At 47.4% G+C, this 27,500-nt stretch overlaps 3 protein-coding genes across 7 annotated transcripts in view; all 3 read left to right on the top strand.

Moving 5' to 3' along the window:
* Nucleotides 1–422, top strand: part of LOC106594169 (complexin-3-like) — a 1,465-nt gene extending 1,043 nt beyond the window's left edge. Inside the window, exon 3 of the mRNA XM_014185535.2 lies at nucleotides 1–422. This exon is cut by the window's left edge and continues 28 nt beyond it. Coding sequence (XP_014041010.2) covers nucleotides 1–194 — 194 coding nt within the window. The 3' untranslated portion in view covers nucleotides 195–422.
* Nucleotides 423–1,876: 1,454 nt separating this feature from the next.
* On the top strand, nucleotides 1,877–17,618 carry LOC100136945 (testicular cytochrome P45011beta). Its single transcript, XM_045699349.1, is given in 10 exon segments — nucleotides 1,877–2,299; nucleotides 3,613–3,768; nucleotides 4,814–5,028; nucleotides 13,692–13,895; nucleotides 15,767–15,948; nucleotides 16,080–16,246; nucleotides 16,347–16,425; nucleotides 16,824–16,958; nucleotides 16,961–17,059; nucleotides 17,299–17,618. Coding segments are annotated over 10 exon segments (1,677 nt in total). The 5' UTR covers nucleotides 1,877–1,970; the 3' UTR covers nucleotides 17,410–17,618.
* Nucleotides 17,619–17,799: 181 nt separating this feature from the next.
* The window catches only part of LOC106573729 (pyruvate kinase PKM-like), a 34,259-nt gene continuing 24,558 nt past the window's right edge, over nucleotides 17,800–27,500 (top strand). For 2 of the 5 annotated variants that reach the window (XM_045696287.1, XM_045696281.1), the window contains exon 1: nucleotides 23,496–23,517. In XM_045696287.1, the coding sequence (XP_045552243.1) occupies nucleotides 23,511–23,517 (7 nt within the window). In that variant the 5' untranslated portion in view covers nucleotides 23,496–23,510. 5 annotated transcript variants of the gene reach the window in all.

The following is a 27,500-nucleotide window of genomic DNA, read 5'->3' as shown; positions in this document are numbered from 1 at the left end:
CGGCGCAAGGGAAAGTGGCACTCCCCCGTCAACTGGCTAAACTGATTGGACCTGAGACCCCGGCCAAGGACGATGGCTGCAGCCTGCTGAGTGCCTTCCAAGGCCTCAACTTCAACATGGGGATGCTTGGAGGCAAGCAGACCAAGTCGTCCACTCCAATGTCAGTCAACGGAGAGGCCTGCAAAGTCATGTGATCAAAGAGAACATACTAGATACTACACAGAATCAACCTGCAACATGCTAAAAACATGCATAATGCCTAAATGATGAAAAAGAACATTTTAACACAACGTAGCAGCAGATTGGAGGGAACACATTGGCAGACGACTTTGTCACAGTTGCTCCTCTATCCCTTTATCTCCTTATCTGTCTAACTCTTTCTTTCTCTCTCTCTCCACCCTTCTCTCTCTCTCTTCACCCCTTTTCCCCTCTCTCTCTCTTCCCCCCTCTCCCTCTCTCTCTCTCCACCACTCTCTCTCTCTACCTCTCTCTCTCTCCACCCCTCTCTCTCTCTACCTCTCTCTCTCTTCACCCCTTTCTTTCTCTGTCTCTCTCTCTCTCTTCACCCCTTTCTCTCTCTCTCTTCACCCCTCTCTCTCTCTCTCTCTCTCTCTCTCTCCACCTCTCTCTCTCTTCCCCCCTCTCCCTCTCTCTCTCTCCACCCCTCTCTCTCTCTACCTCTCTCTCTCTTCACCCCTTTCTTTCTCTGTCTCTCTCTCTCTTCACCCCTTTCTCTCTCTCTCTTCACCCCCCCTCTCTCTCTCTCTCTCTCTCTCTCTCTCCACCTCTCTCTCTCTTCACCTCTCTCTCTCTCTCTTTGTCTCTCTCGCTCTTCACCCTTTCTCTCTCTCTCTTCACCCCACCTCTCTCTCGCTCTCTCTCTCTCTTTTCTCCCCTCTCTCTCCACCTCTCTCTCTCTCTCTTTCACTCTTTCTTCACCCCCGCTCTCTCTCTTCACCCTTCTCTCTTTCACCAGTCTCTCTCTCTCCCTCTCTCTCACTCCAACCCGCCCCTCTCTCTATCTCTCTCATTCTCTCTCGCTGAGTTATCTGCTGATCAGACTGTTGACAATAGAGCCAGGCTGTGAGGATGACTCGTCAGGGGAAATGATGTCATGAATGACATCATCCCTGTGTCACTGATAGTAGGACATGGCTGTCATTGTTACTATTTGCATAGAACTGGATTGGACCATACAGAAACTAACTGGATGAAACTGGATTGGACCCGTTACAGATCATTAGGCCCATTTGGGCCCACACACAGGGAAGGAACCCGAACAAGATAATAACCTTAAGTGTTGTTTTCACATTTACTTCAGTTTTCAGTTCCTAGTTCCCAAATATTTGTCTTGTTAATCTTTGTTTTGTACATAACCTTTGACTTTTGTGGTGTATATAAGTCAAACGCTGTCCTTATTATGTTGTTACAAAGAAACTGTTAATAAAGACTAGTTTGGTACTGACGTACTACAGAGATGTGTGTGACTATGGGTGTGTGTGAGTGTGTGTTCCTGCATGTCTGTGTGTGACTATGAGTGTTGGTGACTGTGTGTGCGTGCGTTAATCCTACACCATTCTGACATTGTTGTTGTGCTATGTTTCTCTTGAACTTTGACCTTCTGAGACATAAATCATCAGCTCTATGAGAGATGGAGGACAAACAGGCGAAGGAGGAGAGGAGGGAGGGATGGAGGGATGGAGGACAAACAGGCGAAGGAGGAGAGGAGGGAGGGATGGAGGGATGGAGGACAAACAGGCGAAGGAGGAGAGGAGGGAGGGATGGAGGACAAACAGGCGAAGGAGGAGAGGAGGGAGGGATGGAGGGATGGAGGACAAACAGGCGAAGGAGGAGAGGAGGGAGGGATGGAGGGATGGAGCAATAATTGAGAACACAAAAGCACATTTGTAGAGAGTGGAGAGTAGCGGTGAAGCTATGAGAGTCTGACAGGGTCATCCCCATCTCAGACCATGTGGAGTGTATCTGTGAGCCCGTCCGTGTTCCAGGGGGTACAGGGGATGTGTGTGTCCGTGCGTCCAGCAGCGTGTGTGAGGATACAGAGGGAGATGTGTGTGTGTCCGGCGGGGACAGTGGCAGGGCGCGGTGTGGAGGGGGTAACCCCCACCAGAGGGGGTCCTGCGGGGAGGGGTGGAGGTAGAGGGCTGAGACGGTTTGAGGAGATCCCCCACACGGGCAGCAGTGGCTGGCTCAACCTGGTGAAGTTCTGGAGAGAAGACAGATTTAAACTATTACACAAACACATGGAGAGGACCTTCAACACCCTCGGCCCCATTTACAGGTACCTGTGTGTGTGTGCATGTGCGTGGTTGCGTGTGTGCGTGTGTGTTTGTATGAACGTGTGGTGGCAGTGTGACACTGTGGGCCCTACCAGCTCTCACAGTATCACATCATGTTTCTCAAAAGTACATTTTCAAAGTTGTTCCAAATGTCAAATGTTAAAGTTTTGAAGGTTAAGTTGAGGCATTAACCTCAAGTTTTTAAGGTTAAGTTAAGTTCAGGTATTAACTCTGAACGGTTAAGGTATTAACTCTGAACGGTTAAGGTATTAACTCTGAAAGGTTAAGGTATTATCTCTGAACGGTTAAGGTATTAACTCTGAACGGTTAAGGTATTATCTCTGAACGGTTAAGGTATTAACTCTGAACGGTTAAGGTATTATCTCTGAATGGTTAAGGTATTAACTCTGAAAGGTTAAGGTATTAACTCTGAACGGTTAAGGTATTAACTCTGAACGGTTAAGGTATTAACTCAGAATGGTTACGGTATTAACTCTGAACGGTTAAGGTATTATCTCTGAACGGTTAAGGTATTAACTCTGAAAGGTTAAGGTATTAACTCTGAACGGTTAAGGTACTAACTCAGAATGGTTAAGGTATTAACTCAGAATGGTTACGGTATTAACTCTGAACGGTTAAGGTATTATCTCTGAACGGTTAAGGTATTAACTCTGAAAGGTTAAGGTATTATCTCTGAAAGGTTAAGGTATTAACTCTGAACGCTTAAGGTATTATCTCTGAACGGTTAAGGTATTAACTCTGAACGGTTAAGGTAGGTTAAGGTATTAACTCAGAATGGTTAAGGTATTAACTCTGAACGGTTAAGGTATTAACTCTGAAAGGTTAAGGTATTAACTCAGAATGGTTAAGGTATTAACTCTGAATGGTTAAGGTATTAACTCAGAATGGTTAAGGTATTAACTCTGAACGGTTAAGGTATTAACTCAGAATGGTTAAGGTATTAACTCAGAATGGTTAAGGTATTAACTCAGAATGGTTAAGGTATTAACTGTTGGGATCAGAGGCAGATGCTGACACCCATCCACCATCCTCATCCACAACTCTCTGACAAAACTGAAAGCTATTTGAAGGTAACAGAGCTCACTGTTGCCCCTGGTGTCCAGTTTCCACGTCATCTCCCGATGTCCTCAGACATGGATGGACGTTGAATACTGACTTGTATCACGGGTGACCTGGCTGGTGGAGCCAGGTGTCCATGCACAGGTTCTTGTACTACGGTGAATGTGCGTGCGCGTGCGTGCGTGCGTGTGTGCGTGTGTGCTGTCATGTACTGTGTCGGGTGTGTCTCCAACAGGGAGCGTCTGGGCACCCAGAGCACTGTGAATATCCTGCTGCCGTCTGACATCAGTGAGCTGTTCCGCTCTGAGGGCCTTCACCCCCGACGCATGACCCTGCAGCCATGGGCCACACACAGAGAGACACGGCAGCACAGCAAGGGAGTCTTCCTCAAGTACATACCTGTGTGTGTGTGTGTGTGTGTGTGTGTGTGTGTGTGTGTGTGTGTGTGTGTGTGTGTGTGTGTGTGTGTGTGTGTGTGTGTGTGTGTGTGTGTGTGTGTGTGTGTGTGTGTGTGTGTATGTGTGTGTGAGAGAGAGAGAGAGAGAGAGAGAGAGAGTTTGTCAGAGTGTATGGAGGGTGGGAATATAGTCAGTAATTTGACGGTGGTCCTCTACCACCAGGAACGGGGCAGAGTGTATGGAGGGTGGGAATATAGTCAGTAATTTGACGGTGGTCCTCTACCACCAGGAACGGGGCAGAGTGTATGGAGGGTGGGAATATAGTCAGTAATTTGACGGTGGTCCTCTACCACCAGGAACGGGGCAGAGTGTATGGAGGGTGGGAATATAGTCAGTAATTTGACGGTGGTCCTCTACCACCAGGAACGGGGCAGAGTGTATGGAGGGTGGGAATATAGTCAGTAATTTGACGGTGGTCCTCTACCACCAGGAACGGGGCAGAGTGTATGGAGGGTGGGAATATAGTCAGTAATTTGACGGTGGTCCTCTCTACCACCAGGAACGGGGCAGAGTGTATGGAGGGTGGGAATATAGTCAGTAATTTGACGGTGGTCCTCTACCACCAGGAACGGGGCAGAGTGTATGGAGGGTGGGAATATAGTCAGTAATTTGACGGTGGTCCTCTACCACCAGGAACGGGGCAGAGTGTATGGAGGGTGGGAATATAGTCAGTAATTTGACGGTGGTCCTCTCTACCACCAGGAACGGGGCAGAGTGTATGGAGGGTGGGAATATAGTCAGTAATTTGACGGTGGTCCTCTCTACCACCAGGAACGGGGCAGAGTGTATGGAGGGTGGGAATATAGTCAGTAATTTGACGGTGGTCCTCTCTACCACCAGGAACGGGGCAGAGTGTATGGAGGGTGGGAATATAGTCAGTAATTTGACGGTGGTCCTCTCTACCACCAGGAACGGGGCAGAGTGTATGGAGGGTGGGAATATAGTCAGTAATTTGACGGTGGTCCTCTCTACCACCAGGAACGGGGCAGAGTGGCGTGCCGACCGTCTCCTGCTCAACAGGGAGGTGATGATGGCTCCTGCCGTACGTCGCTTCCTGCCCCTCCTAGACGAAGTAGCGAGGGATTTCTGTCGTCTGCTAGTGACCCGGGTGGAGAAAGAGGGAGGAGAGGAGGAGAGGGGGCACAGTCTGACTTTTGACCCCAGCCCTGACCTCTTCCGCTTCGCCCTGGAAGGTTGTTGTCTTCTTTCACATTTTCAGTTTTCATAAAATCCTAATATGATGTGTGTTGGTGTGGATGTGTTGGTGTGGATGTGTTGGTGTGGATGTGTGTTGGTGGGGATGTGTGTTGGTGGGGATGTGTGTTGGTGTGGATGTGTTGGTGTGGATGTGTTGGTGTGGATGTGTTGGTGTGGATGTGTTGGTGGGGATGTGTGTTGGTGGGGATGTGTGTTGGTGTGGATGTGTTGGTGGGGATGTGTTGGTGTGGATGTGTTGGTGTGGATGTGTTGGTGGGGATGTGTGTTGGTGTGGATGTGTTGGTGTGGATGTGTTGGTGTGGATGTGTTGGTGGGGATGTGTATTGGTGTGGATGTGTTGGTGTGGATGTGTGTTGGTGTGGATGTGTGTTGGTGTGGATGTGTTGGTGTGGATGTGTGTTGGTGTGGATGTGTTGGTGTGGATGTATTGGTGTGGATGTGTTGGTGTGGATGTGTTGGTGTGGATGTGTTGGTGGGGATGTGTTGGTGGGGATGTGTGTTGGTGTGGATGTGTGTTGGTGTGGATGTGTTGGTGTGGATGTGTTGGTGTGGATGTGTTGGTGGGGATGTGTATTGGTGTGGATGTGTTGGTGTGGATGTGTGTTGGTGTGGATGTGTGTTGGTGTGGATGTGTTGGTGTGGATGTGTGTTGGTGTGGATGTGTTGGTGTGGATGTATTGGTGTGGATGTGTTGGTGTGGATGTGTTGGTGGGGATGTGTTGGTGTGGATGTGTTGGTGTGGATGTGTTGGTGTGGATGTGTTGGTGTGGATGTGTGTTGGTGTGGATGTGTTGGTGGGGACGTGTTGGTGTGGACGTGTTGGTGTGGATGTGTTGGTGTGGATGTGTTGGTGTGGATGTGTTGGTGTGGATGTGTTGGTGTGGATGTGTTGGTGTGGATGTGTTGGTGTGGATGTGTTGGTGGGGATATGTGTTGGTGTGGATGTGTTGGTGTGGATGTGTTGGTGGGGATGTGTGTTGGTGTGGATGTGTTGGTGTGGATGTGTGTTGGTGTGGATGTGTTGGTGGGGATGTGTGTTGGTGTGGATGTGTTGGTGTGGATGTGTGCTGGTGTGGATGTGTTGGTGGGGATGTGTGTTGGTGGGGATGTGTTGGTGTGGATGTGTTGGTGGGGATGTGTTGGTGTGGATGTGGATGTGTGTTGGTGTGGATGAATCTCTCTCTCTCTGTCTCTCTCTCTGTCTCTGTCTCTCAGCCTCTCTCTCTCTCTCTCTGCCTCTCTGTCTCTCTCAGTCACTCTGTCTCTCTCTCTGTCTCTCTCTGTCAGTCTCTCTGTCTCTCTCTGTCTCTCTGTCTCACTGTCTCTCTCTGTCTAACTCTGTCTCTCTCTCAGTCTTTCTGTATCTCTCTGTCTCTCTCTCTCAGTCTCTCTCTCAGTCTCTCTCTCTCTCAGTCTCTCTCTCTCTCTCTCTCTCTCTCTCTCTCTGTCAATTCAGTTCAATTAAATTCAAGGGGCTTTATTGGCATGGGAAACATGTGTTTAAACATATTAAATAAACAAATGTGAAATAAACAATAAAAAAATGTACAGTAAACATTACACTCACAAAAGTTCTAAAGGAATAAATGTCATATTATGTCTATATACAGTGTTGTAACGATGTGCAAATAGTTAAAGTACAAAAGGGAAAATAAATAAATATAAATTGTATTTACAAGGGTGTTTGTTCTTCACTGGTTGCCCTTTTTTAAAACTTTTATTTAACTAGGCAAGTCAGTTAAGAACAAATTCTTATTTATAATGACGGCCTACACAGGTCAAACCCAAACGAAGCTGGGCCAATTGTGCGCCGCCCTATGGGACTCCCAATCACAGCCGGTTTTGATACAGCCTGGATTCAAACAAGGGTGTCTGTAGTGACACCTCTAGCACTGAGATGCAGTGCCTTAGACCGCTGCGCCACTCAAGAGCCCTTTTCTCGTGACAACAGGTCACACATCTTGCTGCTGTGATTGCACACTGTGGTATTTCACCTAACAGATATGGGAGTTGATCAAAATTGGATTTGTTGTCAAATTCTTTGTGGGTCTGTGTAATCTGAGGGAAATATGTGTCTGTAATATGGTCATACATTTGGCAGGAGGTTAGGAAGTGCAGCTCAGTTTCCACCTCATTTTGTAGGCAGTGTGCACACAGCCTGTCTTCTCTTTTTTTGTAATTTTATATTTTATTTAACTAGGCAAGTCAGTTAAGAACAAATTCTTATTTATAATGACGGCTTACACCGGCCAAAACCGGACAATGCTGAGCCAATTGTGCGCCGCCCAATCACAGATGGTTGTGATACAGCCTGAATTCAAACCAGGGTGTCTGTAGTGATGCCTCTAGCACTGAGATGCAGTGCCTAGACCGCTGCGCCACTCAGGAGAGCCCGGTCTCCCTTCAGCGTCCTTTCTCAATAGCAAGGCTATGCTCACTGAGTCTGTACATAGTCAAAGATTTCCTTAAGTTTGGGTCAGTCACAGTGGTCAGGTATTCTGCCACTGTGTACTCTGTTTAGGGCCAAATAGCATTCTAGTTTTGTCTGTTTTTTTGGTAATTCTTTCCAATGTGTCAAGTAATTATCTTTTTGTTTTCTCATGATTTGGTTGGGTGTAATTGTGTTCCTGTCCTGGGTCTCTGTGGGGTCTGTTTGTGAACAGAGCCCAGGACCAGCTTGCTTAGGGGGCTCTTCTTCAGGTTAATTTCTCTGTAGGTGATGGCTTTGCTAAGGAAGATTTGGGAATCGCTTCCTTTTAGCTGGTTGTAGAATTTAACGGCTCTTTTCTGGATTTTGATAATTAGCAGGTATCGGCCTAATTCTGCTCTGCATGCATTATTTGGTGTTTTACGTTGTACACAGAGGATATTTTTGCCGAATTCTGCATGCAGAGTCTCAATTTGGTGTTTGCCCCATTTTGTGAATTCTAGGTTGGTGAGCGGACCCCAGACCTCACATCCATGAAGGGCAATGAGTTCTATAACTGATTTAAGTATTTTTAGCCAGATCATAATTGGTATGCCAAATTTGATCCTCCTTTTGATGGCATAGAAGGCCCTTCTTGCCTTGTCTCTCAGATCGTTCACAGCTTTGTGGAAGTTAACCGTGGCGCTGATGTTTAGGCCAAGGTATGTATAGTTTTTGTGTGCTCTAGGGCAACGGTGTCTAGATGGAATTTGCATTCGTGGTCCTGGCAACTGGTCCTTTTTTGGAACACCATTCTTTTTGTCTTACTGAGATTACCGTCAGGGCCCAGGTCTGACAGGGCCCAGGTCTGACAGGGCCCAGGTCTGACAGGGCCCAGGTCTGACAGGGCCCAGGTATGACAGGGCCCAGGTCTGACAGGGCCCAGGTCTGACAGGGCCCAGGTCTGACAGGGCCCAGGTCTGACAGGGCCCAGGTCTGACAGAATCTGTGCAATAAACAATAAAATGCAAATTAATTACTTAGAAATCATACAGTGTGATTTTCTGGATTTTTGTTTTAGATTCAGTCTCTCACAGTTGAAGTGTACCTATGATAAAAATTACAGACCTCTACATGCTTTGTAAGTAGGAAAACCTGCAAAATCGGCAGTGTATCAAATACTTGTTCTCCCCACTGTATGTATGATTAAGAGAGTGGGGCTTAAGCTGCATCGCTGTCTCACCCCACGGCCCTGTGGAAAGAAATGGATGTGTTTTTGCCAATTTTAACCGCGCCCTTGTTGTTTGTGTACATGGATTTCATAATGTCGCATGTTTTTCCCCCAACACCACTTTCCATTACTTTGTATAGCAGACCCTCATGCCAAATTGAGTCAAAAGCTTTTTTGATATCAACAAAGCATGAGAAGACTTTGCCTTTGTTTTGGTTTGTTTGTCAATTAGGGTGTGCAGGGTGAATATGTGGTCTGTCGTACAGTAATATGGTAAAAAGCCCATTTGACATTTGCTCAGTACATTGTTTTCACTGAGGAAATGTACGAGTCTGCTGTTAATGATAATGCAGAGGATTTTCCCAAGGTTGCTGTTGACACATATCCCACGGTAGTTATTGGGGTCAAATTTGTCTCTCTCTCTCTCGCTGTAAAGTGTGCGTACTGGCGGCAGAGAAGTCAGGCGCAGGAGAGCAAAAACTGTGTTCCAACGGAGCAGTTTAATAATAAAAACCACCGTAAAATAGAACAAACAAACAATGGGAAACAAAACCCATCACACACCAGCATACATGCACAAGCACTTACAATAAACAATTCCGGACAAGGACATGTGGGGAACAGAGGGTTAAATAGCCTTCCCTGTAGCTCAGTTGGTAGAGCATGGTGTTTGCAACGCCAGGGTTGTGGGTTCGATTCCCACGGGGGGCCAGCAAAAAAAAATGTATGAAATTGTATGAAATGTATGCATTCACTACTGTAAGTCGCTCTGGATAAGAGCGTCTGCTAAATGACTAAAATGTAAATGTAAATACACAACATGTAATGATGGAATTGAAACCAGGTGTGTGGGAAGGCAAGACAAAACAAATGGAAAATTAAAAGTAGATTGAAAATGGCTAGAAGACCGGCGACGCTGACCGCCGAATGCCGCCCAAACAAGGAGAGGCATCGACTTCGGTAGAAGTCGTGACAGTACCCCCCCCCCCCCCCCACTTCACGCGCGGCTCCAGCAGCGTGCCGACACCGGCCTCGGGGACGACCTCGAGGGAAAGGCGCAGGGCGATCCGGATGGAGACGGTGGAACTCCCGCAGCAGTGAAGGGTCCAACATGTCCTCCACCGGAACCCAGCATCTCTCCTACGGGCCATACCCCTCCCAGTCCACGAGGTACTGAAGGTCCCTCGCCCGACGCCTCAAATCCAGTATGGAATGAATGGAGTATGCCGGGGCCCCCTCGATGTCCAGAGGGGGCGGAGGAACCTCCCGCACCTCAGACTCCTGGAGCGGGCCAGCCACCACCGGCCTGAGGAGAGACACATGGAACGAGGGGTTAATACGGTAATCGGGGGGAAGCTGTAACCTATAACATACCTCATTCACTCTCCTCAGGACTTTAAACGGCCCCACAAACCGCGGACCCAGCTTCCGGCAGGCGGAGGGGCAGGTTTTGGGTCAAGAGCCAGACCCGGTCCCCCGGTGCAAACACCGGGGCCTCACTGCGGTGACGGTCTGCACCAACTTTCTGACGCAGCACGGCACGCTGAAGGTGAACATGGGCGGCATCCCATGTTTCCTCCTCGCGCCGGAACCAGTTGTCCACCACAGGAGCCTCGGTCTGACTCTGATGCCAAGGAGCCAGAACCGGCTGATACCCCAGTACGCACTGGAAGGGGGAGAGGTTAGTGGAGGAGTGGCGGAGTGGCGGAGCGAGTTCTGGGCCATCTCTGGCCCAGGACACGAACGCTGCCCACTCCCCCGGCTGGTCCTGGCAATAGGACCTCAGAAACCTACCCACATCCTGGTTAACTCTCTCCACCTGCCCGTTACTCTCTGGGTGAAAACCCGAGGTAAGGCTGATCGAGACCCCCAGACGTTCCATGAACGCCCTCCAGACCCTCGAAGTGAACTGGGGACCCCAATCTGACACTATATCCTCAGGCACCCCATAGTGCCGGAAGACGTGCGTTAACAAGGCCTCCGCAGTCTGTAGGGCCGTAGGGAGACCGGGCAGAGGGAGGAGACGGCAGGACTTAGAGAAACAATCCACAACAACCAGGATCGTGGTGTTTCCCTGTGATGGGGGGAGATCGGTCAGGAAAATCGATCGACTGGTGTGACCATGGCCGTTGTGGAATGGGTAAGGGGTGTAGCTTACCTCTGGGCAGGTGCCTAGGAGCCTTACACTGGGCACACACCGAGCAGGAGGAAACATAAACCCTCACGTCCTTAGCCAAGGTAGGCCACCAGTACCTCCCGCTCAAACAGCGCACTGTCTGACCGATCCCAGGATGACCAGAGGAGGGGGATGTGTGGGCCCAATAGATCAACCGGTCACCAACAGCAGACGGGATGTACAGATGCCCAGCGGGACACTGGACGGGAGCGGGCTCTGCACGTAATGCCTGCTCAATGTCCGTGTCCAGCTCCCACACTACCGGCACCACCAGGCAGGAGGCCGGGAGTATGGGAGTGGGATCCATGGGCCGCTCCTCTGTGTCATACAGCCGGGACAATGCATCTGCCTTCACGTTCTGGGAGCCTGGTCGGTAGGAAAGGGTGAACACAAAACGGGTGAAAAACATGGTCCACCTGGTCTGGCGAGGGTTCAGTCTCCTCGCCGCCCGGATGTACGACAGATTGCGCTGGTCAGTCCAGATGAGAAAAGGGTGTTTAGCCCCCTCAAGCCAATGTCTCCACGCCTTCAAGGCCTTGACGACAGCCAACAGCTCCCGGTCCCCCACGTCATAGTTTCGCTCCGCCGGGCTGAGCTTCTTAGAGAAGAAGGCACAGGGGCGGAGCTTCGGTGGCGTACCCCAGCGCTAACAGAGCACAGCTCCTATCCCAGCCTCGGACGCGTCCACCTCCACTATGAACACAAAGAGGGATCCGGATGGGCCAGCACGGGAGCCAAGGTAAACAGAGCCCTCAGGTGACCAAAAGCCCTGTCCACTGCAAACGTACCGGGCCCCCCTTCAGCAGTGAGGTAATGGAAGCCGCTACCTGACCGAAACCCCGGATAAACCTCCGGTAGTAGTTGGCAAACCCTAAGAACCGCTGCACCTCCTTTACCGTGGTGGGAGTCGGTAAAGGAGTCGACCGCTGAATGCCGCCCGAACAAGGAGAGGCATCGACTTCAGCGGAAGTTGTGACACTCTCTCTCTCTTCTCCCTCTGTCTCATTCTTTCTCTCTCACTCTCTCTCTCTTCTCCCTCTGTCTCATTCTTTCTCTCTCACTCTCTCTCTCTTCTCCCTCTGTCTCATTCTTTCTCTCTCACTCTCTTCTCCCTCTGTCTCATTCTTTCTCTCTCACTCTCTTCTCCCTCTGTCTCATTCTTTCTCTCTCACTCTCTCTCTCTTGTCCCTCTGTCTCATTCTTTCTCTCTCACTCTCTCTCTCTTCTCCCTCTGTCTCATTCTTTCTCTCTCACTCTCTTCTCCCTCTGTCTCATTCTTTCTCTCTCACTCTCTCTCTCTTCTCCCTCTGTCTCATTCTTTCTCTCTCACTCTCTTCTCCCTCTGTCTCATTCTTTCTCTCTCACTCTCTTCTCCCTCTGTCTCATTCTTTCTCTCTCACTCTCTCTCTCTTGTCCCTCTGTCTCATTCTTTCTCTCTCACTCTCTTGTCCCTCTGTCTCATTCTTTCTCTCTCACTCTCTTCTCCCTCTGTCTCATTCTTTCTCTCTCACTCTCTCTCTCTTCTCCCTCTGTCTCATTCTTTCTCTCTCACTCTCTCTCTCTTGTCCCTCTGTCTCATTCTTTCTCTCTCACTCTCTCTCTCTTGTCCCTCTGTCTCATTCTTTCTCTCTCTCTCTCTTCTCCCTCTGTCTCATTCTTTCTCTCTCACTCTCTCTCTCTTGTCCCTCTGTCTCATTCTTTCTCTCTCACTCTCTTGTCCCTCTGTCTCATTCTTTCTCTCTCACTCTCACTCTCTTCTCCCTCTGTCTCATTCTTTCTCTCTCACTCTCTCTCTCTTCTCCCTCTGTCTCATTCTTTCTCTCTCACTCTCTCTCTCTTGTCCCTCTGTCTCATTCTTTCTCTCTCACTCTCTTCTCCCTCTGTCTCATTCTTTCTCTCTCACTCTCTCTCTCTTCTCCCTCTGTCTCATTCTTTCTCTCTCACTCTCTCTCACTCACTTCAAAATAGACTTTACTTCCAAATACTTTAGACATCAATGATCTCTCATCAACATTCTCTTACCCGTGTTCCGTTAGGGCACATCCTATGAAATGAGAGAATAGTAGAAGTAAATGTTTAAATATAGCCTGTTAGAGATTATCTGGAGGGCCTCTGAATTTTCTCACCAGGCTCTTTGAGAGCAGCTTTGATATGCCTGTTTGGAATGTGACACATTAGTGTGTTTGTGTGTGTGTGTGTGTGTGTGTGTGTGTGTGTGTGTGTGTGTGTGTGTGTGTGTGTGTGTGTGTGTGTGTGTGTGTGTGTGTGTGTGTGTGTGTGTGTGTGTGTGTGTGTGTGTGTGTGTGTGCATGTATTTGTTGGGGGATAGTTATTTTAGATTGGCTCACTCCACATACAGCCTTAGGGAGAGTTTACGGCGCTATTGCGGTTTGACCCAAAAAAACATTATGATGCTCTTAGACAGCATCCCATAATTCCATGACAGTCAGACAGGGCCAGCTGCTTAGCTACATCAGAGAGGGAATAGAGAGGGAATAGATAGATGGAAACTCTATCCCTGTGACTGACGTGGCTCTAATGTAGAACTAACATGTCTGGTGGATGGATGTCACATGATGGATGTTCTGTCTGTTTGTCTGTCTGTCTGTCTGTCTGTCTGTCTGTCTGTCTGTCTGTCTGTCTGTCTGTCTGTCTGTCTGTCTGTCTGTCTGTCTGTCTGTCTGTCTGTCTGCCTCGTCCAGGGTAGAAATTGAAGATACAGTAGAGTCGAATCTATCTTCACTTTCGTTCTTCTCTACCTTTCTCCATTCTACTTCATCTCAAAATCCTGTTTCTCACTTTTTCTCTCGCTCTCTTTCTCCAGCCAGTTGTCATGTCCTGTATGGAGAGCGTATCGGTCTCTTCTCCACCTCTCCCTCCCAGGAGTCTCAGAAGTTTATTTTTGCAGTTGAGAGAATGTTGGCCACCACCCCTCCTCTCCTCTACTTGCCCCCCCGTCTGCTGTGGCGCCTGGGCGCCCCCCTCTGGACACAACACGCCACTGCATGGGACCACATCTTCAGCCACGGTGAGACAGACACATAGAAGACAATCATCCCCAAAAGGAATAAAACAATGATAAACTAATGATAGTAATGACAACACTTCTCCCCTGATTCACTACCATTCATTTTCCTCCTGCGCTCTCCTTCTCTCCTCTCAACCCCTCTCCTTCTCTTCTCTCAACCCCTCTCCTTCTCTTCTCTCAACCCCTCTCCTTCTCTTCTCTCAACCCCTCTCCTTCTCTCCTCTCAACCCCTCTCCTTCTCTTCACTCAACCCCTCTCCTTCTCTTCTCTCAACCCCTCTCCTTCTGTTCTCTCAACCCCTCTCCTTCTCTTCTCTCAACCCCTCTCCTTCTCTTCTCTCAACCCCTCTCCTTCTCTTCACTCAACCCCTCTCCTTCTCTTCTCTCAACCCCTCTCCTTCTCTCCTCTCAACCCCTCTCCTTCTCTTCTCTCAACCCCTCCCCTTCTCTTCTCTCATCCCCTCTCCTTCTCTTCTCTCAACCCCTCTCCTTCTCTCCTCTCAACCCCTCTCCTTCTGTTCTCTCAACCCCTCTCCTTCTCTCCTCTCAACCCCTCTCCTTCTCTTCTCTCAACCCTCTCCTTCTCTTCTCTCAACCCCTCTCCTTCTCTTCTCTCAACCCCTCTCCTTCTGTTCTCTCAACCCCTCTCCTTCTCTTCTCTCAACCCCTCTCCTTCTCTCCTCTCAACCCCTCTCCTTCTCTTCTCTCAACCCCTCTCCTTCTGTTCTCTCAACCCCTCTCCTTCTCTTCTCTCAACCCCTCTCCTTCTCTCCTCTCAACCCCTCTCCTTCTCTTCTCTCAACCCCTCTCCTTCTCTCCTCTCAACCCCTCTCCTTCTCTGCTCTCAACCCCTCTCCTTCTCTCCTCTCAACCCCTCTCCTTCTCTTCTCTCAACCCCTCTCATTCTCTGCTCTCAACCCCTCTCATTCTCTTCTCTCAACCCTCTCCTTCTCTTCTCTCAACCCCTCTCCTTCTCTTCTCTCAACCCCTCTCCTTCTCTCCTCTCAACCCCTCTCCTTCTCTTCTCTCAACCCCTCTCCTTCTGTTCTCTCAACCCCTCTCCTTCTGTTCTCTCAACCCCTCTCCTTCTCTCCTCTCAACCCCTCTCCTTCTCTTCTCTCAACCCCTCTCCTTCTCTTCTCTCAACCCCTCTCCTTCTGTTCTCTCAACCCCTCTCCTTCTCTTCTCTCAACCCCTCTCCTTCTCTTCTCTCAACCCCTCTCCTTCTCTGCTCTCAACCCCTCTCCTTCTCTCCTCTCAACCCCTCTCCTTCTCTTCTCTCAACCCCTCTCATTCTCTGCTCTCAACCCCTCTCATTCTCTTCTCTCAACCCTCTCCTTCTCTTCTCTCAACCCCTCTCCTTCTCTTCTCTCAACCCCTCTCCTTCTCTTCTCTCAACCCCTCTCCTTCTGTTCTCTCAACCCCTCTCCTTCTGTTCTCTCAACCCCTCTCCTTCTCTCCTCTCAACCCCTCTCCTTCTCTTCTCTCAACCCCTCTCCTTCTGTTCTCTCAACCCCTCTCCTTCTGTTCTCTCAACCCCTCTCCTTCTGTTCTCTCAACCCCTCTCCTTCTCTTCTCTCAACCCCTCTCCTTCTCTTCTCTCAACCCCTCTCCTTCTCTTCTCTCAACCCCTCTCCTTCTGTTCTCTCAACCCCTCTCCTTCTGTTCTCTCAACCCCTCTCCTTCTTTTCTCTCAACCCCTCTCCTTCTCTCCTCTCAACCCCTCTCCTTCTCTGCTCTCAACCCCTCTCCTTCTGTTCTCTCAACCTCTCTCCCACCTTGAACTGACTCATCTCCCTCATTCTCTCTCCTCACTGCTGTCCCCCCTCACCTTCCCCGTTTCACTGTCCTGTTCCCCTTTCCTACCCCCAGCCGAGAAAAGGATCCAGAGAGGAGTCCAGCGTCTGCGCTCCACCCAGGCTGCAGGAGGTGGTAGTGGGGGTACAGAGGGAGAGTTCACAGGGATCCTGGGTCAGCTGATGGATAAAGGACAGTTGTCTCTGGAGCTCATTAGAGCCAACATCACTGAACTCATGGCTGGGGGAGTGGACACGGTGAGTGCATGTGTGGTATGTGTGTGTGTCTACAGCTCAGTCTGCACAGTGTGTGTGTTTGATGTGTGTACAGAATATGTCTTACCCCACTTATATCTTGGAATGTAAAATATGTATGTGTGTATCCTCAGACGGCGGTGCCCCTGCAGTTTGCCCTGTATGAGTTGGGTCGTAACCCAGCAGTGCAGGAACAGGTCAGAGGTCAGGTGCGGGCAGCGTGGGCAAGAGCCGGCGGTGACGCCCACAAGGCCCTGCAGGGGGCGCCACTACTGAAGGGACTCGTCAAGGAGACCCTCAGGTACAGAGAACGTCTGCATTCATTTTAGAGATCAATATCTTTCAGTTTGATAGTTATTTGTAATCTGTACGTGTCTGTCTGTGTGTGCTGTGTGGTAAAGGTTATATCCAGTGGGAATCACTGTCCAGAGATATCCAGTCAGAGACATCATCATCCAGAACTACCACATACCTGCTGGGGTGAGATCAGTCTCTGACACACACACACACACACACACACACACACACACACACACACACACACACACACACACACACACACACACACACACACACACACACACACACACACACACACACACACAAACTCACTAATCTTCACTTGAACATGATGCATATATCAGTGAAATTAATCCTCTCTCAATTCTCCTCCATCTCTCTCTCTCTCTTTCCCTCTCTCTTTCTCCCTTCTCTCATTCTTTACCTCTCCCTCTCTCCCTCTCACGCTCTTTCCCCCTGCCCTCGTTCTCTTTTCTCTTTATCTCCCTCTCTCCCTCTTCCTCTCTCTCGCTCTCTCTCCCTCCCCCTGTCTTTCTCTTCCTCTCATTCCCCTTTCTCCCTCCCCCTCTCTCTCTCAGACATGTGTCCAGGCATGTCTGTATCCTCTGGGGAGAAGTCGAGATGTGTTTCAGGATCCGGAACGTTTTGACCCTGGTCGCTGGGGGGCTCAGGAGTCTGGAGAGGGGCCTGGAGAGGGGCCTGGAGAGGGGCCTGGGGGGGTGGAGGGTTCCGGTCCCTGGCGTTTGGATTCGGGGCCAGGCAGTGTGTTGGCAGGAGGATCGCTGAGAACGAAATGCAGCTGCTACTGATGCACGTGAGCAAAGGAGGGATGGAGGTTTGACAGAGAGGGAGATGGGAAAGCAAAGGGAATGGGGAAAAGGAAGAGAGGGATGTCTAAAAGGAGAGATTGGTGTGAGAAGGAAAGACATGATGAGAGTGAAGAAGTGAAGTCTGGAGAAGATTAGTTGAATCTATGCTAATGAGTCCCCCTTTCTCATTCGCCTCCCCCCTTTCTACCCCTCATTTTCTATCCCCCTCTCTCCCTCTCTGTAGATCCTGTTGAGTTTCCGTCTCAGTGTGTCGTCTTCAGAGGAGCTCAGCACTAAATACACCCTAATCCTCCAGCCTGAAACCCCACCATGCATCACCTTCAGCACACTCTGACACACGTCCCCACACACACACGTCCCCACACACACACCTGCCCCCCCCCCCACACACACACACACCAATCGTTTAACTAACCAAATATATCAATCATTTTATCAATCCATTATACCAGGTAATCGTCAATGAACTCACCAACACCTTTACCATATGGTCCACATGACAACATCAAATAATAATAAACTCCCATTTTTGGTCAATGAAAAGGCCAGTGTTTTCTTGTTCATTTCTTTTTCAGATGTTGATTAAGGTTTGTTACAGCGGGATAGATATACTTAGACATGAAGAATATTAACTAATTTCACTCTCCCGAATCCAAATGGATTTCTCCCATCAACAGCCGCAAACAATTATCAGAAATAATCGATGGTGTCCACAAGATGGCGGTAAAACCCACAGCTAAACTACATAAACAAATGATTGAAATGATTATTTTGCGAACCTGGTGCAATGCGCGTCTCAACATCCGCAAAGTTGTCTTCGTTGCTGCTGCCTGACACTCACAGGTTGGTGTTCTTCTTCCTCTAGGTATATCTTTTCATTTGAGCTATTCAGTTCTCTCTCTCTTTATTATTATATTTTGTTTTACAACAGTTAGAATTCTGGAATATATTTGTCATTTGTTGTGAATGCATGCGATTACAATAATTAGCTGAATCGCACACCATTTCAAGTTAAAGAAACCTCCTCTGCCAGAGCTCTGCCAAGTTTAGGCTGCTAAACTCAACCGTGCGACAATTCTCTCTTCTTCAAAGGCCATGGTGACACATTGTTGACAGACTGCTCAAAGGAAAGGAAGTTATGACAGTTTTGGTCAGTTTTAGTTAGAGATTAGTTCTATAACATTGTGTTCATGACCATTCCTTTGCAAAGTCACTGGATGAAAATGTCATAATAGTCAGTTTATTGTTTAGTGTTGCATTAAATCTATTGCAAAACAGGTTTGAGATAAATTGGATGATATGGGATGGAACTGAAACCTCAGTAATAATGGTTATGTAACCCTTTAATTACAGGCCATCCTGTAAAATACTAGTTTAGGCCGTTTGAAGAATGAAGTCAGAACTGAAATGATGCTCTATGTCATGTCTTTTGACAGGGTGTTATGTCACATTATGTGTGTTGTATGTATCTAGCTGTGTTCTGGAGTCCAGGGGAGTGGCTTCACAGTGTACATTCTCTCTAGTCAACTCCAGCACAAAGGTCTGTTTGTGTTCTGGCTACTGATTTACACCCTCTGTCTGTTGGCTTTTCAGGGTAGCTACACAAGTGTGTGTGTGTTTGTGCGTGCGGGCGTGTTTAACTAAACTTGTGGGGATCAGAAGTTCCCACAAGAATAGTAAACAAACTAAGTGAAATGCCGTGGTGATTTTAGCATGTACATCTTGGTGGTGCAAACTCCCCAATTGTTTTTAGATGCATGCCAGCAAAGCCATGACACAGCACAGCACTAATAACCAACAATGCAGTTTTAAGAAAATACCTAAAAAAAAGTAAGAGATAAGAATAACAAATAATTAAAGAGCAGCAGTAAATAGTAATAGCGGGGCTATATACAGGGGGTACCGGTACAGAGTCAATGTGGAGGCTATATACAGGGGGTACCGGTACAGAGTCAATGTGGAGGCTATATACAGGGGGTACCGGTACAGAGTCAATGTGGAGGCTATATACAGGGGGTACCGGTACAGAGTCAATGTGGAGGCTATATACAGGGGGTACCGTACAGAGTCAATGTGGAGGCTATATACAGGGGTACCGCACAGAGTCAATGTGGAGGCTATATACAGGGGGTACCGGTACAGAGTCAATGTGGAGGCTATATACAGGGGGTACCGGTACAGAGTCAATGTGGAGGCTATATACAGGGGGTACCGGTACAGAGTCAATGTGGAGGCTATATACAGGGGGTACCGGTACAGAGTCAATGTGGAGGCTATATACAGGGGGTACCGGTACAGAGTGTGGGGGCACCGGTGTGGTAATCACCTACAATGACGTAATCCATTGCGCACCCGCTTACTTGTCCGGTCTCAGTCTGTGTGGAGCAGACATGTAGACCTCCTTGACAGAGACAGAGAGAAGAGAGAACGTGCGAGAAGGATAGAAAGCAGTTGCTTCGAGAGGTATCTCTACCTGAAAATACATGATCTAAGTGATTGATAGATGGTATTCAGCAGTCATAAAAGTATGCCTTATTTACTTTGAGGAACCACTAAAATAGTGATTTTGTCACACAACTTAGGCAGCAGCTCTATAGATATGAGATGGTGACATGGAATGAAATAATAAAGTCATCAAATAAAACAAATATTTTACTAAAGTAAAGTATTGTGAATGAATGACCGTTAATAAGTGATAATGGGCATTCACTACCATCATGGGACTTGTATTGTTTTATTCTGTGTGTCACGACTTCCGCCGAAGTCGGTTCCTCTCCTTGTTCGGGTGGCGTTCAGTGGTCGACGTCACCGGTCTTCTAGCCATCGCCGATCCACCTTCTATTTTCCATTTGTTTTGTCTTGTTTTCCCACACACCTGGTTTACATTTCCCTCATTACTTGTCGTGTATTTAACCCTCTGTTCCCCCCATGTCTGTGTGTGAAATTGTTTGTTGTAAGTGCTTGTACACATTTTGACTGGTGCGCGATGGGTTTTGTACCCATATTTTGTATTTCTGGATGGATCCGTTGGTTTGGATAATTAAACTGCTTCGGTTATTACCCAGTTCTGCTCTTCTGCGTCTGACTTCCCTGCCACCAGTTACGCACCCCTTACACTGTGTTGTTACAGCATTCAACCCACATAATGCATAGTGCATTTAACTTCTTATAGCTGAAATCCCGTTAACGGGATCGGGATCCGGCTTAATGGCAGAGCGCCAAATTAATTTCTTTTTAAAAAATATTTAACTTTCATACATTCACAAGTGCAATACACCAAATTGAAGCTGAACTTCTTGTATTTCTAGCCACCGTGTCAGATTTCAACAAGGCTTTACGGCGAAAGCAAATTACACTATAATCTGAGGATAGTCCCCCAACAAACAAACACTGACAATCATATTTCATGCCGCCAGGTGCGACACAAAACTCAGAAATAACATATAATTCATGCCTTACCTTTGACGCGCTTCTTCTGTTGGCACTCCAATATGTCCCATAAACATCACAAATGGTCCTTTTGTTCGATTAATTCCGTTGTTATATATCCAAAATGTCCATTTATTTGGCACATTTGATCCAGAAAAACACCAGTTCCAACTTGCGCAACATGACTACAAAATCTCTCATAAGTTACCTGTAATCTTTGACAATTTTCAGCGAACAACTTTCCTAATACAACTTTAGGTATTTTTTTATGTAAATAATCGCTAAAATTTAAGACGGGATAAACAGCGTTCAATACCGGAGGAAAACAAAGTGGAGCTTGCTTTCAGGTCGCGTGCCTCTATCAAAAAGTACACTTCCCTCGAGCCTCGTTCTGAACGGCCTTACTTCTTCATTACACAAAGGAAAAACATCAACCAATTTCTAAAGACTGTTGACATCCACTGGAAGCGATAGGAACTGCAAGCAACTCGTTTAGAATTCTAGATTCTCAATGAAACCTCATGGAAGAGAGAGTGACCTCAAAAGAAAAAAAATCATGGATGGTTTGTCCTCGGGGTTTCGCCTGCCAAATAAGTTCTGTTATACTCACAGACATCATTAGAAACTTCAGAGTGTTTTCTATCCAAATCTACCAATTATATGCATATCCTACCTTCTGAGCCTGAATAGCAAGCAGTATACTTTGGGCACACTTTTCATCCGGACGTGAAAATAGCGCCCTCAAGCCATAAGAAGTTAATGTCAATTTTTTTAAATCGAAACCGAAAACCATGATCATTTTTTTAAATAAGGAACCGAAACCAAACTGACCTCAAAAAGCACTATTTCCTCAGCACTTGTGTCCCCACAAGGTTAGTTAAACAAGACTGTGTGTGTTAATTAGTGTGTGTGTGCATGACTTGACCCAAGTCCAGATTTTTCTTCCTGGTTACCCATGTTGGTTTACAATGAGCTTTAAATGTATAAAGACACAGTACAGTATGTCTGTGAACGGGTATCTCTATTGACCCAGCCTATCTACTGTATTTATAATCCTTTAACTACCTTGTATCAAACTGAAGATTACATTAGCCTTCTTCAGTTCTCAGATAAGTGTAGTTCGGCAAAACACATTCACAATCACACATACATACAGCATCTGTGAAGGTCAAGTTGCAGGGCTGCAAGTCAACAATGATGAACTGACTGGGTTCAATCACAGTCACCAGGAACTGTGAATGGGCCAGAGATGCATAATGTCAGTGACACAGTCATTATCTAGTCGCCTTGGCACCTAGAGAGCTAGGAGGAACACATTGGCAGAGACTCTCATGATATCACCACTGACATTCAGAAGTTTAGACGAGATGATGAGAGATGACATAGAGATGACATAGAGATGTTAAAAAAAAGAAGTGTTGCACCAACCACTCAACTTAACCCTGACCGTAACTCCAACCTAACCCTGAGCTTAACCCTGACCGTAACTCCAACCTAACCCTGATCTTAACCCTGACCGTAACTCCAACCTAACCCTGAGCTTAACCCTGACCGTAACTCTAATCTAACCCTGATGTTAACCCTGACCTTAACTCCAACCTAACCCTGAGCTTAACCTTGACCGTAACTCCAACCTAACCCTGAGCTTAACCCTGACCGTAACTCCAACCTAACCCTGACCTTAACCCTGACCGTAACTCCAACCTAACCCTGACCGTAACCCTGACCGTAACTCCAACCTAACCCTGAGCTTAACCCTGACCGTAACTCAAACCTAACCCTGAGCTTAACCCTGACCGTAACTCCAACCTAACCCTGACCTTAACCCTGACCGTAACTCCAACCTAACCCTGAGCTTAACCCTGACCGTAACTCAAACCTAACCCTGAGCTTAACCCTGACCGTAACTCCAACCTAACCCTGAGCTTAACCCTGACCGTAACTCCAACCTAACCCTGAGCTTAACCCTGACCTTAACTCCAACCTAACCCTGAGCTAACCCTGACCGTAACTCCAACCTAACCCTGAGCTTAACCCTGACCGTAACTCCAACCTAACCCTGAGCTTAACCCTGACCGTAACGCCAACCTAACCCTGAGCTTAACCCTGACCGTAACGCCAACCTAACCCTGAGCTTAACCCTGACCGTAACTCCAACCTAACCCTGATCTTAACCCTGACCGTAACTCCAACTTAACCCTGAGCTTAAGCCTGACCGTAACTCCAACCTAACCCTGACCGTAACCCTGACCGCAACTCCAACCTAACCCTGACCGTAACTCCAACCTAACCCTGACCTTAACCCTGACCGTAACTCCAACCTAACCCTGACCTTAACCCTGACCGTAACTCCAACCTAACCCTGACCTTAACCCTGACCGTAACTCCAACCTTAACCCTGATCTTAACCCTGACCGTAACTCCAACCTAACCCTGACCGTAACTCCAACCTAACCCTGATCTTAACCCTGACCTTAACCCTGACCGTAACTCCAACCTAACCCTGATCTTAACCCTGACCTTAACCCTGACCTTAACCCTGACCGTAACTCCAACCTAACCCTGATCTTAACCCTGACCTTAACCCTGACCGTAATCCCAACCTAACCCTGACCTTAACCCTGACCGTAACTCCAACCTAACCCTGACCTTAACCCTGACCGTAACTCCCACCTAACCCTGACCTTAACTCTAGGTGAAGAAAAACAAAACCATGTGATCAATAGTGAAAAAGTCACTATGGCTATCACATGATCATCCAGGCTGACCTCTGTGTCAAAGGGAGTGGACACTGAATGGTTACAGTAGATTGGGCTGAGGGGTGTAGAGAGGGGGGGGGGGAGGGAGGAAATTAGTGAAAGTACAGAGATTGAGCAATGACTGAGAAAAAAAGGCAGGCAGACAGACAGACAGACAGACAGACAGACAGACAGACAGAGAGGACTGGACAGACATACAGAGGTGATAGGATAGTACAGTTGGAGTTTGAAAAAGCTTTGGGTCAAGATGGGAGGTAAGTCTGTAGAGCTGCTAGCATGTTTGTTAACCTTTACACTTCTCCATGAATGTAATAGAAGATTGAAGTGTTACCTGGCTGATTAAAGGTTAAATAGGTTCACCCACACCAGCCACTTTCTGATGCGATAGTGACCAGATTGGAGTTGACGTCTTTCAGACATTTTACCTTGACTCAAGATCAGGTGAAACAGAATCTTCTACAGTGGTTGTACATCTATTCTCTTTTTAGTCGCTGCCTGATGAAAACCTTGTAACTTAGCCGCTTTGTTATTGTTTTTACCTTTATTGAAAGTGGTAACACCCCTCAGTGTACTCTGAACATTTCAGGACCAAGAAAATGTATATAACATTTTTATTTAAATTAGTTTCTGTAGTTTCACAATTGCATGTTCGTTAATGGGAAAAATGTTTTTTTATTTTATTTTCTGAAAAGTTGATATTTTGGAGATCAGACAGCGACGTTTTATTCCAAGGTCATATGACTCATAGAAGTCACTGATGCAAAGCCAGTTTTCTACAGTCCTCAGCAGAATCTTTCTAGTTTGCTTATCATCATTCAGGAAGCATCAAGCGTAATATCCTAAGAATTTTATTGTATGAATTTTGGTTGTGTTATAATAGTTATTGTTGGTTGTTTGGTGGTTAGATGTTGAGGGCTGTATACCAGAATTAGGCAGTTAGGTTTGCATTGCCAGGAGTTGACCCAGAGCACAGTGGTGGTTGGTCAGGATAACCTGAGGTTCATTGACTGTCCAGGAACATGTGCGTGCGTGCGTGCGTGCGCACACACACACACACACACGCACACGCACACACACAATTTTAAGTTCCTCGGCGTACACATCACGGACAAACTGAAATGGTCCACCCACACAGACAGCGTGGTGAAGAAGGCGCAGCAGCGCCTCTTCAACCTCAGGAGGCTGAAGAAATTTGGCTCGTCACCAAAAACACTCAAACTTTTACAGATGCACAATCGAGAGCATCCTGTCAGGCTGTATCACCGCCTGGTACGGCAGCTGCTCCGCCCATATCCGGAAGGCTCTCCAGAGGGTAGTGAGGTCTGCACAACGCATCACCGGGTGCAAACTACCTGCCCTCCAGGACACCTACACCACCCGATGTCACAGGAAGGCCAAAAAGATCATCAAGGACAACAACCAGCCGAGCCACTGCCTGTTCACCCCGCTATCATCCAGAAGGCGAGGTCAGTACAGGTGCATCAAAGCTTGAACCGAGAGACTGAAAAACAGCTTCTATCTCAAGGCCATCAGACTGTTAAACAGCCATCACTAACATTGAGTGGCTGCTGCCAACATACTGACTCAACTCAAGTCACTTTAATAATGGGAAAATTGATGTAATCAATTTATCACTTGCCACTTTATATTATTTATATTAGATAATGTTTACATAAACTATATTATTCATCTCATATGTATATACTGTACGCCATACCATCTACTGCATCTTGCCATCTTGATGTAATTAGATGTATCACTAGCCACTTTAAACAATGCCACTGTATATAATGTTTTCATAACCTACATTACTCATCTCATATGTATATACTGTACTCTATACCTGTCATATGCGTCGTAATGACCGGACCAAACTGCAGCGGGGATGTGAATCATCTTCTTGATTTATTAAAGAAATGAACACTGAACAAAAGCACGACAAACACCAGTCCTGTAAGGTACATAGACTACACATGGAACAACCACCCACAAACACAAGAGAACATAAACCCACTTAAATATGGCCTCCTATTAGAAGCAACGACAACCAGCTGCTTCTAATTGGAGGTCGTTCCCAAAACTAACATAGAAATGGAAAAACTAGAAAACCCACATAAAAATAGAAAACATAGAACATAAACCAAAACCCCGAAACACACAAAACAAACACCCCCTGCCACGCCCTGACCAAACTACAATAACAAATAACCCCTTTTACTGGTCAGGACGTGACAATACCATCTACTGCATCTTGCCATCCTGATGTAATGTATCACTAGCCACCTTAAACAATGCTGCTTTATATGTTTTCATACCCTACAATACTCATCTCATATGTGTATACTGTACTCCATACCATCTATTACATCTTGCCTATGCCGTTCGGCCATCACTCATTTATATATACTGCTCAAAAAAATAAAGGGAACACTTAAACAACACATCCTAGATCTGAATGAAAGAAATAATCTTATTAAATACTTTTTTCTTTACATAGTTGAATGTGCTGACAACAAAATCACACCAAAATAATCAATGGAAATCCAATTTATCAACCCATGGAGGTCTGGATTTGGAGTCACACTCAAAATTAAAGTGGAAAACCACACTACAGGCTGATCCAACTTTGATGTAATGTCCTTAAAACAAGTCAAAATGAGGCTCAGTAGTGTGTGTGGCCTCCACATGCCTGTATGACCTCCCTACAACGCCTGGGCATGCTCCTGATGAGGTGGCGGATGGTCTCCTGAGGGATCTCCTCCCAGACCTGGACTAAAGCATCCACCAACTCCTGGACAGTCTGTGGTGCAACGTGGCGTTGGTGGATGGAGCGAGACATGATGTCCCAGATGTGCTCAGTTGGATTCAGGTCTGGGGAACGGGCGGGCCAGTCCATAGCATCAATGCTTTCCTCTTGCAGGAACTGCTGACACACTCCAGCCACATGAGGTCTAGCATTGTCTTGCATTAGGAGGAACCCAGGGCCAACCGCACCAGCATATGGTCTCACAAGGGGTCTGAGGATCTCATCTCGGTACCTAATGGCAGTCAGGCTACCTCTGGTGAGCACATGGAGGGCTGTGCGGCCCCCCAAAGAAATGCCACCCCACACCATGACTGACCCACCGCCAAACCGGTCATGCTGGAGGATGTTGCAGGTAGCAGAACGTTCTCCACGGCGTCTCCAGACTCTGTCACGTCTGTCACGTGCTCAGTGTGAACCTGCTTTCATCTGTGAAGAGCACAGGGCACCAGTGGCGAATTTGCCAATCTTGGTGTTCTCTGGCAAATGCCAAACGTCCTGCACGGTGTTGGGCTGTAAGCACAACCCCCACCTGTGGACGTCGGGCCCTCATACCACCCTCATGGAGTCTGTTTCTGACCGTTTGAGCAGACACATGCACATTTGTGGCCTGCTGGAGGTCATTTTGCAGGGCTTGGCAGTGCTTCTCCTGCTCCTCCTTGCACAAAGGCGGAGGTAGCGGTCCTGCTGCTGGGTTGTTGCCCTCCTACGGCCTCCTCCACGTCTCCTGATGTACTGGCCTGTCTCCTGGTAGCGCCTCCATGCTGTGGACACTACGCTGACAGACACAGCAAACCTTCTTGCCACAGGTCGCATTGATGTGCCATCCTGGATGAGCTGCACTACCTGAGCCACTTGTGTGGATTGTAGACTCCGTCTCATGCTACCACTAGAGTGAAAGCACCGCCAGCATTCAAAAGTGACCAAAACATCAGCCAGGAAGCATAGGAACTGAGAAGTGGTCTGTGGTCCCCACCTGCAGAACCACTCCTTTATTGGGGGTGTCTTGCTAATTGCCTATAATTTCCACCTGTTGTCTATTCCATTTGCACAACAGCATGTGAAATTTATTGTCAATCAGTGTTGCTTCCTAAGTGGACAGTTTGATTTCACAGAAGTGTGATTGACTTGGAGTTACATTGTGTTGTTTAAGTGTTCCCTTTATTTTTTTGAGCAGTGTATTTTTATGTACATATTCGTATTCATTCCTTTACACTTGTGTGTACAAGGTAGTTATTGTGGAATTGGTAGATTACTTGTTCGATATTACTGCATGGTCGGAACTAGAAGCACAAGCATTTCGCTACACTTGCATTAACACCTGCTAACCATGTGTATGTGACATATAAATTTGATTTGATTTGATTTGACAGGCTAGACATTGCCTTATCTTCCTCATACATAGAACAGCTATTGTCAGTATGTCATGTCCAC

Source organism: Salmo salar, chromosome ssa02 (assembly GCF_905237065.1).
Source record: "Salmo salar chromosome ssa02, Ssal_v3.1, whole genome shotgun sequence".
NCBI classification, from domain to species: Eukaryota; Metazoa; Chordata; class Actinopteri; order Salmoniformes; family Salmonidae; genus Salmo; species Salmo salar.
The sequence above is the reverse complement of the archived record's forward strand: the minus strand, read 5'-3'. Positions and strand labels throughout refer to the sequence as shown.